A 17,836-nucleotide genomic window follows, 5' to 3' on the forward strand; every position below is an offset into this window, starting at 1 on the left:
TCAGTGTTACCACCACGGTGTCTTCCGAAAGAGTGTCACGCTACTCTGTCTGATCTTTCTGCAGATCAATTTCATTTTCCTCTTCAACATTGTGAGAATCCTTATGACCAAACTACGAGCCTCTACCACATCTGAGACAATTCAATACAGGTGAAGTTTACCTTTTTAAGGGGAGGGGGGTTGAAAAGGGCTAAGCCTTGTAAATACTCTGCCACTCTTATGTTTGATAAAGGAGAAGCACCTCAAGCAATATCTATTTTGTGTGTGTGTGTGTGTGTGTGTGTGTGTGTGTGCGCGCTTACCGGTGCACTATAGGTAAAATATAACATCAAAGAAGGTGTGTTCACACAGTACATTGCTCGTACAATAGGAAAAGGTGTTACCCCTCGACAAGGCATTCCCTGTCAAATTGTCGGTCATGACCATCAGGTCACTGTCTTTCTTCCCCATTTACAGGAAAGCAGTGAAAGCCACGCTGGTGCTTCTCCCTCTCCTTGGCATCACATACATGCTGTTCTTTGTAAACCCAGGGGAAGATGAGATCTCTCAAATCGTCTTCATATATTTCAACTCATTCCTAGAATCCTTCCAGGTATACAGCTTTATTTAGTTTGTGCCCATGGTTGCAAAGGCAGAGATTTGAATCAATAATAATGTGGCACTAGCTGACAAAGCGGCACGGTTGCCCAGCGGTTAACGCTGTCGCCTCACAGCAAGAAGGTCCTGGGTTTGAACCCTGGGGTTGTCCAACCTCGGCGGTCATCCCAGGTCATCCTCTATGTGGAGTTTGCATGTTCTCCCCGTGTCTGCGGTGGGTTTTCTCCGGGTGCTCCGGTTTCCCCCACCATCAAAAAGACATGCATGTTAGGGTTAATACTCCTGTCTGTGCCCCTGAGCAAGGCAATGGAAAGAAGAACTGGAGTTGGTCCCCGGGTGCTGCACGGCAGCTGCCCACTGCTGCTAGCTACACAGCTAGGATGGGTTAAATGCAGAGCAGAATTTCCCCACGGGGATTAATAAAATATCTCCAAATTAAAAAAAAAAAAACCTGGAGTCATGTAAGTTTAAATGTGATTTTTGCATTTGAAAGAGGGCTTCTTTTTATTAAATTGCAAAGTATATTAAGAACAGGACAGTAAAACATTACTTCACTTCCACTTGGAAATTGTCAAACGTAGTGTGTGCGAAAACCTGCCTGTCTTTGTATTCAAATAGATTGGGTTCTAGTTTGTCAGTTTAATTGTATGATTTCCATTTGCTGGTCATTTATTCCTCACCTTATCCTCCATCTACCTCGTTTCTCTGCTTCTTTTGCAGGGCTTTTTCGTCTCTGTGTTCTACTGCTTCTTAAATAGTGAGGTAAGCAGATCCGCGTCCTGTATTGATCTGATACTTCATGTCCTCTAGGCTCAGACACTTATTCATATTCTCCAACTGCAGACCAATTCAAGTTCCCTATTAAGTTGTTCTTGCTGTGTGTTAATGCCAAGTAGTGGGTGGCAACACCCTGTTTTGTTTTTGTTGTTTTTTTTGCATAGAGGAATAAGGGACAGTCCTCACTCAAAATAAAATTTGAGTGACTTTTCTTTCATGTTTGTAAATGCATAGAAAGCTTTCAGCTTAAGGTACTTAATTTATTCTTAAACGAGCAGGAATTGTATAGCATTAAACCATTACAGACGAGTTCTGATCTTTAGCTTTGAGCACCATTATATGCACACCAATATGGTTGTATTCGGGATATTCAAGTGTCTACATGTAAACGTGAAATTGGTTTAATGGTATAAATCTAATTACCGTTATTAATTATGTTTATACTTTACTGAGCCATGTGCATATTTTATTGTGTTTAATGATGGGTAAAGCACTTACTGCTGCTATGTTAATTATTTTTCTGCAATATGATATCCAGACTAATCTGCTTATTCATTTATACAGAAATACTCATACCCAAAAAAAGCAACATCATTTTAACTCCAGAGTGCAACATAGACATTCATGAATATATTAATTTATGGGTTAACAAAAAAAAAAAAATCCGTCAATGGTTCCTGATTCCAAATGCTTTGTCCCTGACAGGTACGATCAGCCGTGAGGAAGCGCTTTCATCGGTGGCAGGAGCAGCACTCTATCCGAGCCCGGATGACCCAGGCTATGTCCATTCCCACTTCTCCCTCGCGGGTCAGCTTTCACAGCATCAAGCAGTCCACATCGCTATGAAAAAGGAAACCAGTCTTGTCCTGGTTGTTTGCTTCATGGAGGAACCCCTAGCTATCACCTTCATCATTTTTTTTGCCACATTAAAGGAATTCACCAAAACATAATGTGAGCTGGAACAAGCCCAGAGTGTGTGTGTATGTGTGTGTGTGTGTGTGGGGGGGGGGGTACTTAGGTACTTAGCAAGGAGGCAAAGCAGACTTTTAGGGAAAGATGGACAAGTGCAGGAATGGAGGACACTGCGGACAGTGTGAAAAAGGGTTCGTGGATCAAAAGATGAAAGTGACCAAGTTGACTTTGACTCTGTGAGACTTGACTTTGGGTCTGAAGATAAAGGCCACCCCACACCGGCACCGGCTGACACAAGTCAAGAAGAGTGCTCCTATTCATTTCAATGTGAACCCCGCACACTGGTGGCATCTCGCCTCAAGTCTACTTGACAAGCTGCATATTCTTAGAGCACTGTTCTATTCCTGGGTGTTGACGCTTCTACAGACTCCTATTTTCTACCGGAAAAAAAGCTTTTGCTGGTTTTGCAGAGCAGTACAAAATTACAGCGCCTTTCTTAATTGACGGGCGTCAGCTGGCACTTCCTGTGTGTCTTACAGGCGGCACTTGACTCAAGTAAAATGACTTGCCACGCTGTTTCTGTGGCGGTGCGTGCTGGCCTCAAACCTCCCAAAACTTATTTTTTTTCTTTTTCTTTTTTTTAACATTTGCCTGCCATACAAATTCTATTCCTGCTCGCATTGTTGTTGTTTTCTTTCTCCCCTGTCTACTTTACAACAATGGGAATACAAAGTTTGAGTCGCTGGGCTGCACTGAACTGAATTTAGTCTCAGTGGACACTAGGTTCAAATGCTGTCTTGCCACAGGGCCAGTGACAAAGTTATTATAATGACCTTTTCTGAATGTTTTTTTTAAAATTATTATTATTTTGCTGTCACAGACAATTGTCATTTCACATTGTTCATTAATCTGGTGATGTGCTATCTTCCTCTATATGTACTTTATCAGCTCCATGCAGCCATGTGCTACTTTGGTCAGTTTGGTTGTGAGGTTTTAACACATTCCATGCACTCTGACCGATAAAGACATTTGCTATTGCTGACCCTCTAACAAAAAGCCAATTATGTAGTACATTAATTACCTTCGGCAGTTACATCCAGTCAGTGGATAATTACTCTTTTTGCCTCCCATTTCTGTGGAATTTGGTGTATTTGGAAATTAGGGGTTCAGCAGCAGGGCTGCAGAAATCATGGATTTAAAATAAAGGTATCATAAATGTAAAGGAAACCAATAATAAAAAAAAAAAACAGGGGGCGTCTGGGTGGCATGGCGATCTATTCCATTGCCTACCAGCATAGGGATCCCGGTTCGAATCCCCGTGTTACGTCCAACTTGGTCGGGCATCCCTACAGACACAGTTGGCCGTGTCTGCGGGTGGGAAGCCGGATGTGGGTGTGTGTCCTGGTCGCTGCACTAGCGCCTCCTCTGGTCAGTCGGGGCACCTGTTCGAGGAGGGGGGGGGAATAGTGTGATCCTCCCACACGCTACATCCCCCTGGCGAAACTCCTCACTCTCAGGTGAAAAGAAGCGGCTGGTGACTCTACATGTGTCAGGGGAGGAATGTGGTAGTTTGCAGCCCTCCCCGGATCGGCAGAGGGGGTGTAGCAGCAACTGGGACGGCTCGGAAGGGGTAATTGACCAGATACAATTGGGGAGAAAAGGGGTACACTGTCTATTATATGGGTGCATTGTCCAAGTGACCAGCACTTCAAGAACCCACATTCCTATGATGCCACTATGCCTAAGACATGCAACTTTCAAGACTCCTGTTTAAAGTCAAACATTGGATACGGACCTCATCTGAAACCATGATGGTAGTGGTCTTCATTGTCCCTTTATCATCCCAGTTATATGTGAGCTTTGGTTGTTACATGTGAAATAAAAATTATCTATTTATTGAAAAAAGAATTTCAGATGACACTGTAATGTATAGTAAGCCGAACTGTGTTGTTGTGTGCTACCCTAATGCCCACTGGTTATCGGGTCTACTCGATGGCAATCGACCATCTGAACTATGCATTCTGCGTAGCTGCATATTTGCTGAGTATTCCGACACTCTGTGGTACAGAAACACTACATGAACAGCTCAAATAAACCAAAACTCTCCCTGTAACAAGAAGTGATGTTTTGTCTAAGAAGCTCCCTGATAAGTAGGTTATTTTCATTGCGGGGCTTTGCAGTGCAGAAGATGGGTTTAAGATTTGTATCAGCATTTGAAAAAAAAAACAGTTTAGGGGGATCAAAAATTGATATCTCAATCCACTGTAATTCCAATTTCATCGTATCTTAATTGTAAAGGACGAGACGGTTAAAGCCACCGACTTTGCGTAATATGAGCAAAACAGCCCAATCGGATTTCAAAAATCTGCCATTTACCTTTCTTACTGTGAAATCTGTCAAGAGATAATAAGATGGATGTTGGTTTCGACTGAATCCAAAATTGAAAGACTACGGCGGCTGAAGTGGGCACACATTCAATCACTGTTATTGGCAACATGGTCAAAAAGGCTGTGCTCCGGGTGACACTGCCATCCATCTTCATAATCCCTTGTGACCACAGAAACATGAAAAACATTTTGAGTATCGTGTGATCCTTTTAAACTTTGTGTATCTGTCTCAAGGGGAAGTACTTCTGAACCCTAAGCTTGCCAATATGCTCTCCCTCAGCATTAGTAAACGTGTACTATTTCCCCCACAAACGGGTACAAGAGGAGTATGTCTGCTCTCTTAATCTGTAATGTTCCACCAATATACAGTTTCAAAACAATTATTAGATATTTGTTTTGTTTCGTTATATTTATCTGGCTCAAACAGAAATCTAATCTAGTACAGGTAGGGAGTTAACTGCATCTCTAGCATACTTCTGCAGGCGTGGCTGCATGGGGGATACGTCCTGCTGCTCCAAATTGCAAATACATTAACAGTAACCAGGATGATCTGATCAAGGCATGTTTTCTGTTTATGAATCTGTAGCGCTATCACAATAAACTCATTAGTATGTGCAACCAAGCATTTGATGAGACACTGTCAAAGGTTGTGTATTATGAGTTTAAAAATCCTATTCTTGGGATGTGGAGTTCCTTTGCTTTGGAGGATTATTATGTTAATAACTGCAGCTGTATTACACTTGTGTTTTCCAGTCTTGGTAGCTCTGATGATTGCACAAACGTTGGTCTGGAAGAGTTATTTAACAGGGAACATTATTCATAAATGCCCAGTAGCGAATATGACAAATTGAAAGAAAAACAAAACAAAACAAAACAGCCCAATTTAGAAAAAAAGATCACCATTAAGGATAATAGGCCTATTTTTAAAAAGTCCTCAACTCTTCTTTTTTTTTTGCCTTGGTAATTGAAATGTTTGTGGCTTGCTTGGTAGGGATACACGAGAGAGCTGCCATGCCTGTTTGAGGCCCTGTGGGTCTCATTGTCATCGCAGCCTGCAGGGAGCCTCTGTGCCAGCCAATAGACGAGGATGTTGCCTAGTGCCTAGTGCTGTGTCACATCGCCATCTAACGTCGCTTCCCTCTATCTACATCTGGAATTTTCTTTTGAGAATGAAAGCCCTTGCTTGACATGAATGTATTCCATCAGAATTTTTAAAAAAAATTTTTTTTTTTAGGAATTTTAAGAATTTAACTTGTAGGATCCATACATATTGAGAATGTGATAGGGACAGACACTTGAGGTGGACATTAACTGTATATGAAAGAGAAAAAGGGATCCATCCAAAGTATGATCTGTTGTTTAAGGCCAAAGATCAGAGATTTGTGTTCGAGATCCTTTGCATTATCCCCATACATCTCTCTTACACGTGCCTTCTATAAACTACTGTGAGCAATGAACAATAAGACATTTGGTGAGAGACTACAGGTTCCAAGAAAGCCTGTGTGCAAAGTCTGGTCAAGGGATGAGCTGAAAAATACATGAGGAGGTTGGGCACAAGGCAAGGTGGAGCCATTGCTGAAAGGGATGTCAGCAGTGACAAATTACTGGAGCGACAGGTCAATTTTGTAATCACCAGCTTTGACCTGGTGATTATAAAATGCCAAATACTGGGAGTCACCTGAGAAGTTGTAGTAAACTTGGGAAGTAAAAAATCTCACATAAAACAACATACCAATAATGCATTCAAACAAAGGCATGCAGTTATGTCCAGAGGTTTGGACTGGGAAAGAGGTGTTGGTGGTGGTGGTGGTGGGGAGTGGGTTTTTTAAATCTTCTTCTCTGCTTCCTATGTGTTGATGTATGGTCACAAACCATCAACCACTTTGTGTATTATAAATACACACAAGGTACCCATGGTGAGTGTGTAATAAAAGTGAGGAAAGGTTTTCATATAGTAAATATATGAAGACATTGATCCACTAAATAACAACATATTTCTAACAATGCAACATATTTTTTCTAAAATATTGAATCGTGACATTCATCTGAAGATAATGGATAATTTAGAATTGAAATATTTTTGAAATACTCTAACGACTGAAATGATGACAATGTTGGCTTGCTCTTTGACTCTACTCCTCCCGTTATGTCTTTGTTATGACTGAGTGACTGAGTGGAAAAGATAAGGTAAGCAAGCTGATGTTGCTTATTTGAGCCAAAGTAATGTTTTAATGGTCAAAAGCATTACTAAAAGCAAGGTAGCTGTATTCTTTTCTGTTCATCTGTCACTGATTTTTCCGCCCTCCAAAGTCTACTTGCATACCTGCAAACTGTCCTAAATTGGTTGGATGTGTGGCATAGTGGCATAGATGTGTGGCTACAAGAACTAAGTGACTACTGATATTTTTGGGAAGATCGCTTTTCCTATGACCAACATGAGGCATGGAGGACCCCATCAAGAATTGATGGTGAGGCAAGGAACGAGCAAACCTGCTTAACGAAGAAAAAAAAGAACATATAAAAAAACAAAACAAAAAACAAAAACACAGTTGAAAAAAATACACACATCTTAGGGTTGTATTCTAAATATGACAAGAATAAATGTCCGGTGGGTAAACTTGAGACCTACAATCCAAATTAAGTTTGTTGTTTTACCCAGCCTGTGGTTATTTATGAAGGAAGACAACCCCCTGGTCGGCCTTTTGTTAAGAGACCCAGAAGATTTGGCAGCAGCTTTAGATTGTACAGAATGCCAATATAACTGGATCATTTTTGAAATCAGACATGTCTCCACCCACATTAGTGATCTACATTGCAGTGTGGATAAATGTTCACTCACTCCAACCTCTAAAACCACTGCTTCAAAGTCAATCTAAACTTATCATTTAGCAGTGTCCCAATCTGGTCTTTTAATGCAAGGAACCCAAAGCTGTCCCACTGATTAGTTTCTCTCTTTCCTCTAGCTACCTCTTGCTTCCTGTTATCTCTCGCCTTGCAAACTCTCAGACCCTCACTCTTCTGCCCACGACTCGACCCAAGAGCTTTCTTGGCAAGAAAAAGTTCTTTGGTGATTTTTTTTGTATACCGAGGAGAAACTTATTGGGGGATGAATGGGTTAGCATTCCTTTTCACAGACAAAATCTGTATGTCAAATAACACAAGAGAATAAAAAATCCTCATCGCATTTGTCAGCAATTTAGCCAATCGACGTATGAAATCCTAAACCAACCTCACTTCTGCGAAATTATTCAATTACCATACATTTGGAACAATGCTCTGCATTACACAGGCCAGTATGCATGAGAAGGTATACTTGTAAATTGACAGAATACGCATTATGTAGACAACGATTATTTAAAGGCACCGTGTGTGCACTGATTCATAAATGACTTTGTGCTTGTGAGACAGTATAATTGTTTCAGAATGCAAAAATATTTGGGATAATGAAGTTTCTTGCTATGAACTTTCGTCCACATTTCCGCTGTACGGGTATTTGCCAAGATTGACCACCGTAAACACCAATAGAAAACGCTGATTCAAAGTCCTGACCAATAGCAGAGCTAGGGGAGGGTTATCGTCAAGTCGTCAACGGTTAGTATGAAGACGAGCAGGTAAGTCAGATTTTGTCTTATAAATTTTCAAAAATAATTGAACGCTCCCATTGTCAGAAAAAAAACAGTTCATTCAGTTGAGTTCTCTGACATTTCCTTTGATTTGGTTTGATTTTTTTTAATATGTCTCCGCCGAACATGCAAAAAAAACAGTAGTTGGAAGTCTGTGGGATTGGGAAGCAAACAAGCTAACAGGCTTTAGCTCGCTAGCTAACTGGGCTGGGATTGGTCAATTCTTCACCACTAGCACGCTAACTAGCTAACAACATCGTCGCACGTCTGTGAGCTAATGCATAACGTTAGCTTCCCCGCAAGCGTTAGCTTCTAGCGAAACTCCCATTAACGATAACAGACATGTGACTTAATAAAATCATTCAAACGTGAATCAACTTTGAATGCTCTTATGAATTATAATTTTTTCTGAGGCGTTCCACCACAACTGTAACTTTTTCTTCTAAGATATTTTTTCTAAGGATAATTTGACGTTAGTCATTCAGCTAGCCTAACATTAGCTTGCCAGCTGGACGGACATAACCCTTGACAAGCCAGACTGCAACCCAAGTCTGCCTGCGACTTTTGTTCTGTGCTCAAATGTATGAAACTTAATTACATTTATAACTGTTCACTCCTTCCTCCCCTTTAGGTGATACGCCTTTCTCACGTGGATTATGGCCTCTTGGATATATTCACGGAGTTTTTCAGAAATGGAAATCAAGGTATTCATGATTTTGAATTAAGTGTTTTACCTTTCCTTACATTTCGGCGAAATAGCCGACTTCTCAAATGCTATAAATGGGATGCAGCTATCACAACTAACATGCAGCAATTGGATTCCTGACACCTGTTGTTCACCTTCCAAGATTGGATGTAGAAAATGCCAATATATAAACACTCGGAATACAATTCAAAAGAGAGTAGCTGTTGATAAAGCAGTATATTTACATCCTCTTTTAAGACCAAGGACCACTCACATTTGCAGTGACAAGTTTTAAAGAGGAAAAGGTCTTTTTAATTAAGAGTAAAACAATTAGAAGGGTGTAATAGATAAATGTCAAAATTGCAAGCTCTTTTAAATTGTTCGGTATTAATAGAATAGTAAGATGTCTAGTTACACGTCACCTCACTGCCGTTATTTTTCCAAACATTTGGCAAGAATTGTTAGTACACACAGATCTGTTCTTAAAGTGTGCATAAGAATTTAAGTAAGCTAGTATTCAGCAATTTCCCCTCATTTTGGATTTTTATGTTTATGATGTTAAAATTTAATAGTACAGATCTAATGTATGCAAACACACAGCATTCCGGTAGCCCCGACCTCCTCTTAAGGAGAGTCCATAAATCTTTTACGTACACAGTAAGTATACTTTCAAAACTGAAAAACATAGAAAATTCACCTGCCTATTATAATTATATTGGGCCAACATATAAATGGACTATGGCATGATCACATTTGATAATTTGAAATAACTCCTTTTTGTCAGTTCTGACTGCAGTCCTTTGATTTCTGTTCTTTTTCTTTTGTTAGATCCTTTTTTGAGTGCATGTCTTTCTCTTGAGGCACCTGATCAGCTGTTGAGATTTTTCCAGATCTTTTTATTTCTCCACAAAACACTCAAAACTAGCAGCCCTTATGTGGTCTTTTTGAGGCGTTAACTATTAACGGTTTGCAGACATGCGAGAAGAAATAGCAGTCAACGTTAAAGGCTTACATAGAAGATACATTTTTTGGTGGTTAGAACGTTTCATGAATATAATTTCTCTTACATAAACAAATTTAAGAGAATGTTTTTACATCAGGCTGCAAGTTTCCAAATGCACTGCAAAACCAATGCTTCAGAAAATGTAGTACTTTTGAATGATGTGAAAGGTGCCTGTACTTAGTGACTGCACACAGATTGTGACATAAGAAACCTGTGTAAATCAGGATTTACAATTGAATAATCACACCTGATGTCGGTGTTGCATGTAACATCTAACATTAAGTTGAAGGAGTCCAGCTTTAACTCTAAAATGACAAACTCTAAAGACTCGAGTGTTGTCAGATATATATGTGGCTGAGTTTCAGGGAATTTTCCCTCTCAGGCAGTGCGTGTATGTCCAAACCTCAAATTGCTAGTGAAAGACCACATACACAAACAACCAGACCCAACGCAATAGATAAGCAATCATGAGCGGTATCTCTGTTTCAGCTCAGTATTTAATGCTCTCGTGTAACTGTTAACGATTAATACGGGTGGGATTTAAAGTCTATTTCTCCTGTCCGTAAATAGCGTTTGATATTTTGTTGTACATCTGTCCTTCTTTGTACTGTTTGTACCAAATCTGAAATACGGCTGAATTGCTGATCAGAGGTTAGAGTGCGCCGCCAAGTGGTCATTGGCGGTACCATCAAGATGGTTAAAATGGTGGTAGGACTAGTAGTTGCTTTGAACGGTGCTATATAGAACGGCGAGTAGCCTCAACAACTCGTTGGTCTTACCTCGTTTTCCCTGGCTGGGTTTTCTGTATTTCTCCCACTACACAGGAAACGAAGTTGAATCATATTTCATCACTCATCTAAGTGACCTCTTCAGTTTCAACAGACTGCAGGTATCCTCACCCTTACAAACAATATAGTGGCATAACGACCGAAAACAACGATCGGTTTCATATTGCCGTGAGCGTTAACTAGAGTTACAATGGCAATGTGTACTATTCACAGAGGATTGAGGAATAGTTGTAATCCCAGCATTGTAAAATGGGGACAGCTATACTCTTGCCCCCCCCCCCCCCCGTTCAGGCATGGCCGTTCCCTCTTTACATAGACGACCTCTTTGACTCCTCGTTCAAACCAGTGTTCATCCCTATCAAGGACCTGCACATCCTCATCTTCATGGCAATTTGCATATGAAACCGATCGTTGTTTCAGGTCGTCAGGCCACTGTATTGTTTATAAGGGTGGGGATACCTGCAGTCAGTTGAGATTGGAGAGGTCACTTAGACGGGTGATGAAGTGTTTCTCTCGATAAACGTAGAGTCCAGATCAGGGATAGGCATCATGATCCAGAAAGGGCTGGTGTGGGTGCAGGTCTTTGTTCCAACCAAGCAGTTGTTCCAACCAAGCAGTTACACACCTGATTCTGTTAGTCAACCAATAGTATTTGCTAAGGACCTTGATGTGTAACTGCTTGGTTGGAACAAACCTGCACCCACCATCAGCCCTTTCTGGATCATGTTGCCCATCCCTGGTCCAGATGAACTGATTCAATTTTGTAATTTCCTTACCTGGATTATTGAGCATGCGTGTATAGACACAGGAAAAAAATTGACCTTACTAGTCTATGCACTTTGAATATATTATCATAATTGTTGGGTAAACCAATCCATAAGAGAATAGGTAACATTATAGGCTAACCTGTAGTCCAATTATACTTTAACCAGTTACACATTTGTGTAATGGAGATATATGAAACAAAAAACAAAGTAAAAGCAAGGACACACGTGTTGGGTGATTTGATTTTAGTTGAAGATTCCAGACAAAGTGGCGTCGCATTCAATATAATCAATCACGACCCTATCTGCTTTTTATAGTTTGTGTTGACTATCCGTAACAAGTGAAGAATATAAAACTGCGCTATCTTTTGAGACAATGCCCTCCTGTGGCATCTTTTTATTTTTGTATGTGCCTTATCTGCCCTTTATTCTAGTGGCGAGTATGAGAAATGTCTCCCGCCTACCAGCAAGCAACACTCTCTCTCTCTCTCTCTCTCTCTCTCTCTCTCTCTCTCTCTCTCTCTCTCTCTCTCTCTCTCTCTCTCTCTCTCTCTCTCTCTCTCTCTCTCTCTCTCTCTCTCTCTCTCTCTCTCTCTCTCTCTCTCTCTCTCTCTCTCTCTCTCTCTCTCCCCCTCGCTCCCGCTCCCTCACTCACACACACGCGCGCGCGCGCGAGAGAGCACTTCTATGTTTGTCAGTCTCAAATCCGAGGGAGAGGAGAGAGCCGCCATTTTCTAAGCGTCTCTCCTTAAAACGAGGAAAAGGCTCTCGATTAGTCGGCGTCTGGATTACCCCCACTGGTTGATAATTAGACGTTCTGGTGTAGGACTACGGTAAAATTAGCAACATTTGAAGCGATTTGGAGTTGAACGGACCATTTCCTGGCCTTGCCTTAACGTTCGGTAAAGCGGCGAGGCGAGCTAACTAAGCGCGCTAGCTGGCAAGCACGGTTTAGTTCGCTGATTCGCCCATTGCCCGATTCCGGAACGAATCCAAGCAGCTCTGTGAACTGGGTCGTTTGGTAGTCTGGTTGCATTTTGTGGCCGATAAATGGCGGAATAGTCGAACTAAGACGCGTTTTTGTGGTGGGACTTTTATTATTTTTTTCACAAAAACTGCGGGGGATTGTTACCGAAATTCCCTCGGATAGTGCAACCTCGTCACGTGGTAGGTTCCTCCTTTTTCTTTGTTAGCGAGCTAGCAGGACTGGCAAGGTCTACTCCCAACTTCTCGGCTTTTGACATATCTGCATTACGTACCATTTGATTGTCATCTAACCGGTGCACCGAGTCAACGTACGGCGCTGTTGTGTTCACACTAGACCACCGCGTATTATTTTTCTCTAGCTGGTAACGTCTACACGTATGGTCTCTGCATCAAGTCTTAACGCTTTGATTAAAACAAGTTGAGATCTGTGCGGATGTTGCGCTTTATTTTTTTGCCAGCTACAACATATGCTAAGTTGCCGACCTAAGATTGACTGTAGTAGCTTAATGCTAAATAGTAGCTTGGGTTGGATTGCGTGCAAACCACATTACCCTTCATGAATTGAAGTGAACGTTTAATAACATACACTGAATGTTGGCATGTATTACGTAGTGACTTAATTGTTACTTGGCTAACTGTTTTCGCGCTAGAGCTACTGCTGTGTTGCCGCGACCACACAAAAAACTACCACGTCAAGTAACTAAACCTTACGAAATGTGATGTGGGTAGGTAATGTTAGTTACGCAGCAAATCGCTTATTAGTTCTGCATGCTAGCTTGCTAGCAGTCTGTTTCTTGCATCAGCAGCTTTCCTGACCTAACCTTAGCCAGAAACGAAGCGCATTGTTAGTTTACACGCAGCGAACTGGGGTCGAAATAGTTTAACTGGATAACCCGTTTGATCTCTCTCTCTCTCTCTCTCTCTGTGTAAATTTGGTCGGAATAGCGACTAACTCGTTTACACGCTGTCGACGTTTTCGGTAGTATTGATCCCCGGTGAATACGGTATGGTTTTCGACAAAAGCAACAGCGAATGCATGCTTGTGAATCTTGCAGTCGTTGCCAACCATGACTGGAAGACATTAACGGAGGCGCCCATTTAACAGATTTACAAACAATGTAAACACCGAAGGGCTATCATGGTGGTTCTGGTCGGTCAACGGTAGATCTGGGCGTTTTGGTTGCTTATTCAGCTAGCAAGTCAATTATACACACGAGGATTTCGTATTGTGACACGGTAGGCTTAACAGACGATAAAATAACGATATTTGTGAGTTTATTGGTAATTGCTTCAGATCGTGTGTGATTTAAACAAGTTGGTGTATTTGTCGAAGCGGAATGGGCGGTTTTAGGTGGAGGAATTGCATTGCATAATCTCCTTCGGAAATACCAACATGGCGTAGTGCGCGCTGACTAGAAACTGCGGTGCAATAGCGAGCCCACCATTCATCTGGATCGACAGCCGAAACCAAGAGGCAGCTCGCTTTTATCACTTGGATTATTTCCGTGACATGTCTTTCTGGACGTATACGAATATTATTTTTGAGTCTTGATGATCGCCCGAAGAAAGAGGGCTTCCATTTGAATCACCATATATTTGTCCTCCGCATATAATACGTCGTAAGCCATAGCCGCGCTGTTCTATGAAAAAGGGCATAGTCTTTGAAAATGTAATGTAGGCTATGTTATGTATGTATCAAAATGACACAGGAATGCCAGGCAGTGACATCATGTGCCTTAAGACTAATACTGAGGCCTAATTCTATCTACTTACACACCCTATGAGAAACCGTGCTGCACCCTGATTTACCAGGGCACATGTAGGGCAGTAGGGTTTGAATAATTTGCATTGGTCTTGCCTTTTTCTCTCAACCGTTGATTTGAATTTAAGAACTTGTTCCTTGAGGAGGAGCTTTGTGAGTAAATGAGAGGCTAACTTGTTCACACAAGCATGAGTGTTTTTAGCGGCCTAGGATTTAGATTTCCAGCTGGTATCTTGTCTGTATCTTAGAACGCCACTTTATAAGGTCACTCCCTCGTTATTTATGCTCGTTATTTAGATTACTGGACAAAACCCCCTGTAGACAAATGTACCAACTTCATTCTGCTAAAAATTAAGAAAAAAGTATTTCACTGCTGTAACTTGCTCGAATTTGAGCATCACAGATGTATCCTTTATTCTTCTGTAATGTTTTTCCTGGTGCCCTTGTATCATCTTTAGCTGCAGTAGCAACCAGCAGGTCAACAAAATGTCAGTGAGTCACCAGATCATTAGATTAGGCTTTGAAATAGATCAGTCCCAGACACTCCACCTTTGTATTTTTCAGTCAGTGTCTTAGGCTCAGCATTATGACAAAGAAATGACATAGTAATGATCTCAAATAGTAAACTTTCCCTTAAATCTAGGTCTGATATTGTTGGTTGGTATCACATTTGAAAATTTCTCCTTTCCTCTTGGCTAGTGTTTTGTAATTTTCCGCTGGACTTTAAAGGCTCAAAGAGCAATGCAAGGGTTCCAATTGCATGTTTTAATTTATAGGGGTACAGAGTTTATGTTGCCTGCTGCTTTTCCTCAATTATCCACTTTGGACCTAATCAATTGTTTGGGGAAAATATGCATAATGTTTTTCAACATGACAGGCTGTTTTTTTCTTTCTTTCTCCAAATTCACTTGATTACAAACAGTCCAGTGGTTTAGTTTATTTTTAAATACACAAATCCTCTTCATGCCATGCTGTTGCTATATTCTCATTGTAATTACAGACTTATTTTGTAGAGTTTGACAAATTATGATTACCTAGGTCCAGTCACTTATCAAATTAATTTTTACTAAGGTTTCGGGTTTTCATTCTGAATTTTACCCAGAGTAATAATGGTCTTGTGTGTCCATCACAGGAAAAGATGAACTCTTTGGGTATATGTTCATCGGCAAATGGATCAAAGCTTAATATAGGAACCCTTTTGTGCCTGGGTTACCCAGTGATCTACTTGGTTAGACTGAAGTTCTTGTCTTTCTTTCTCCCTCTGTTTTATTCTCTTCTTTTCCATTTTATCCAGGCTGTCCTCTGGCGGGGCAGTAAGCGGGTGGTGTGGAGCAGGCCGCGGTGCCCGTCCCTCTGCACTGCATGGCTGCGATGGCGCCCGCTCTCACCGACGCCCCAGCCGAAGCTCACCACATCCGCTTCAAACTGGCTGCCCCGTCTTCCAGTCTCTCACCGGGCAGTGCAGAGAACAACGGTAACGCCAGCAACATCCTCATCCATAGCAGTGGCCCCGCTAAGCGCAAGGCTGTCTCTGAAGAGTGTTCTCTTGACTTTTGTGGTCGTGACCAGGAGCAGCAGACCCAGCAACAGCCACAATCTGACTCAACGTCCCAGGCCTCAGCCCTGGGCAAGCACCAGCAACTGGTGGCTTCATACCTATGCTCTGATGTGACACCTGTCCCTTCAACTAAGGAGTCGCTCAAACTGCAAGGAGTCCTCATCAAACAGTCTGTGTTGAAAAGCCACGGAATCTTGCCTAGCTCCCTGCTCAACGGAGGTGGAGATTTTCTGCTGAGGAAGAGGCAAGCAATAGAACTCTCCGGCGGCCAGCTCAAAAGCCTCATGAGTGGCAGCACCAACGGTGGTGGCCAGCCCATGGCACCTGTTAATGGTCTGGCCAAGAAGCTATCCACCATGTCCAGCCCTGGCTGTGTGGTGGCAGTTAATGGCGGCAAACCCTCCTCTCCCACCACTGATCAGCAGACCCAGAGTATGCCCTTGGACTCAGAGATCTTAATGGGTACTTTATCAGGGCACGTCCCAATGAAGGGAACTCTTAAACAAAACCATTCCTCAGGGGTATCTCGAAATGCAGATGAAAACAAAATTGAATCCCCCCTAGTCCAATCTGCTGCACCTTCCCCATTTGCCCCTGGCAACACCAATGAACAGGTGAACTTAAAGGAGGCTAACTTACATGCACACACCAATCAGCCACGGGAGTCTGATGGGGAGAGACCAGGTAGCAGCCAGCAGGGCTCCCCAGCCTGCTCTCCTGCACCACAGCCTCCGCCTCCCTGCTCTTCTTCCTTGGACAGCCTTGATGCCCAGGTGAGGGAGCGCACTTTGCTCAACAGCAGTCGCCAAGGCGAGATTGAAAACCGCCTGCGTCGTCTGTGTAAGCGTCTCCAGGTAGTACAGGCCAAGCAAGTGGAGCGCCACATCCAACAGCAGCTGGGTGGTTTCTTGGACTTGGCTCTTAGTCGACTGCAGGCAGGCAACCGCAAGCCTGAGACTGCTACTCCAACAGCTACATGGAGGACTGGGCGCCACTCTTCTTTGGGTAGCAGGGACAGCCTTGGTCGCTTCCTGAAAAGTGGCTCCATGCCCTCAGAGCTGGAGAGATTGTACCTCAGTGGGACCGCCAACCTGCATTCGGTAGAAAATGCCTTCGACTCAGATGTGACAGAAAGTAGCTCTGGGGGAGATTCTGACCTGGAGGAAGAAGAGCTTGCTAGAGTGGACATTGAGCAGCGACATGTAAAAATGTAAGTAAAAGTGTACCTCAGACCTAAAGTTGAACTTTGTTGAAGCTGTTCAGATTTTATTTGATAATTTCAAAGTGGTTACCCTTTGAGGAATTGTCAAATTAATATGAACCTCAGAACTGTTATCTGTATAAGATTCAGTGAGTCGTGCTTTGTAACTTGCTCATGGCTTAGTGAAACCCACAAAGCTGTTTGCTGTATGAGTTTTATCAAGGGTAGAAATCTGGGCCAATATTTGTCTATTATCATCATTATTATTACCCATCTAATGTGCTCCTATGCGGGGTCCCCCAGCTGTCATGTAAAATACCCTGTTGTTCCAAGTTGTTGCTATCTGCTAGTTATGTCTAGCAGGTGTTAATGACAATTGGAACTGCATCGTCTTCCTCAGTTGTGGTAGGGTCAAACTCCAGGGAGGGGCAGGGATACTTGCCTAGAGAGCATATGTAGTTGTGTGGGTGGTACCATTCTGTGGCGAATACACAGGCTTCTACAGATTCAAAGTAAAAAGTGCTCTCCTCATACCATGGTTTCTCCTGGAAGGGCCAAGGCTGAAACTGAACGTTTTTGTTTATCTGCAGAGTGAGCAAGTGAGTGCCCACAGAGCAGGGGAATGTTTTGATTTAATTTGAAACCAGGAAGAAATATTGGGTGAGGGGTGGTACAGCAAGAGGTGTGGGTTTTTGCGTTTTCATATGCTGGCTGTTGTGTTGTTGGCTTTACCTCAGTGGGAGTGTGCAAATGTATTCCATGGGAAGTTCGAATCACAGCACTGCAGTTTGT

At 42.3% G+C, this 17,836-nt stretch overlaps 2 protein-coding genes across 4 annotated transcripts in view; both read left to right on the forward strand.

The window, feature by feature from the left end:
• The window catches only part of crhr1 (corticotropin releasing hormone receptor 1), a 38,912-nt gene extending 36,692 nt beyond the window's left edge, over window positions 1-2,220 (forward strand). The window contains exons 11-14 of the mRNA XM_056297185.1: window positions 65-150; window positions 457-592; window positions 1,318-1,359; window positions 2,080-2,220. Coding sequence (XP_056153160.1) covers window positions 65-150; window positions 457-592; window positions 1,318-1,359; window positions 2,080-2,220 — 405 coding nt within the window. The remainder of the gene's footprint in view (window positions 1-64; window positions 151-456; window positions 593-1,317; window positions 1,360-2,079) is intronic.
• Window positions 2,221-8,933: 6,713 nt separating this feature from the next.
• Window positions 8,934-17,836, forward strand: part of kansl1a (KAT8 regulatory NSL complex subunit 1a) — a 41,112-nt gene continuing 32,209 nt past the window's right edge. For 2 of the 3 annotated variants that reach the window (XR_008811804.1, XM_056296928.1), the window contains exons 1-2: window positions 12,257-12,703; window positions 15,580-17,053. Coding sequence is in view for 2 of the 3 variants with exons in the window: in XM_056296928.1 (XP_056152903.1) it covers window positions 15,648-17,053 (1,406 nt within the window). In the remaining variant the exon portion in view is untranslated. Of the gene's footprint in view, window positions 9,001-12,256; window positions 12,704-15,579; window positions 17,054-17,836 lie in introns of those variants that run through there. The other variant, XM_056296929.1, reaches the window with a different exon arrangement.

This window comes from Lampris incognitus, chromosome 17 (assembly GCF_029633865.1).
Source record: "Lampris incognitus isolate fLamInc1 chromosome 17, fLamInc1.hap2, whole genome shotgun sequence".
NCBI lineage: Eukaryota > Metazoa > Chordata > Actinopteri > Lampriformes > Lampridae > Lampris > Lampris incognitus.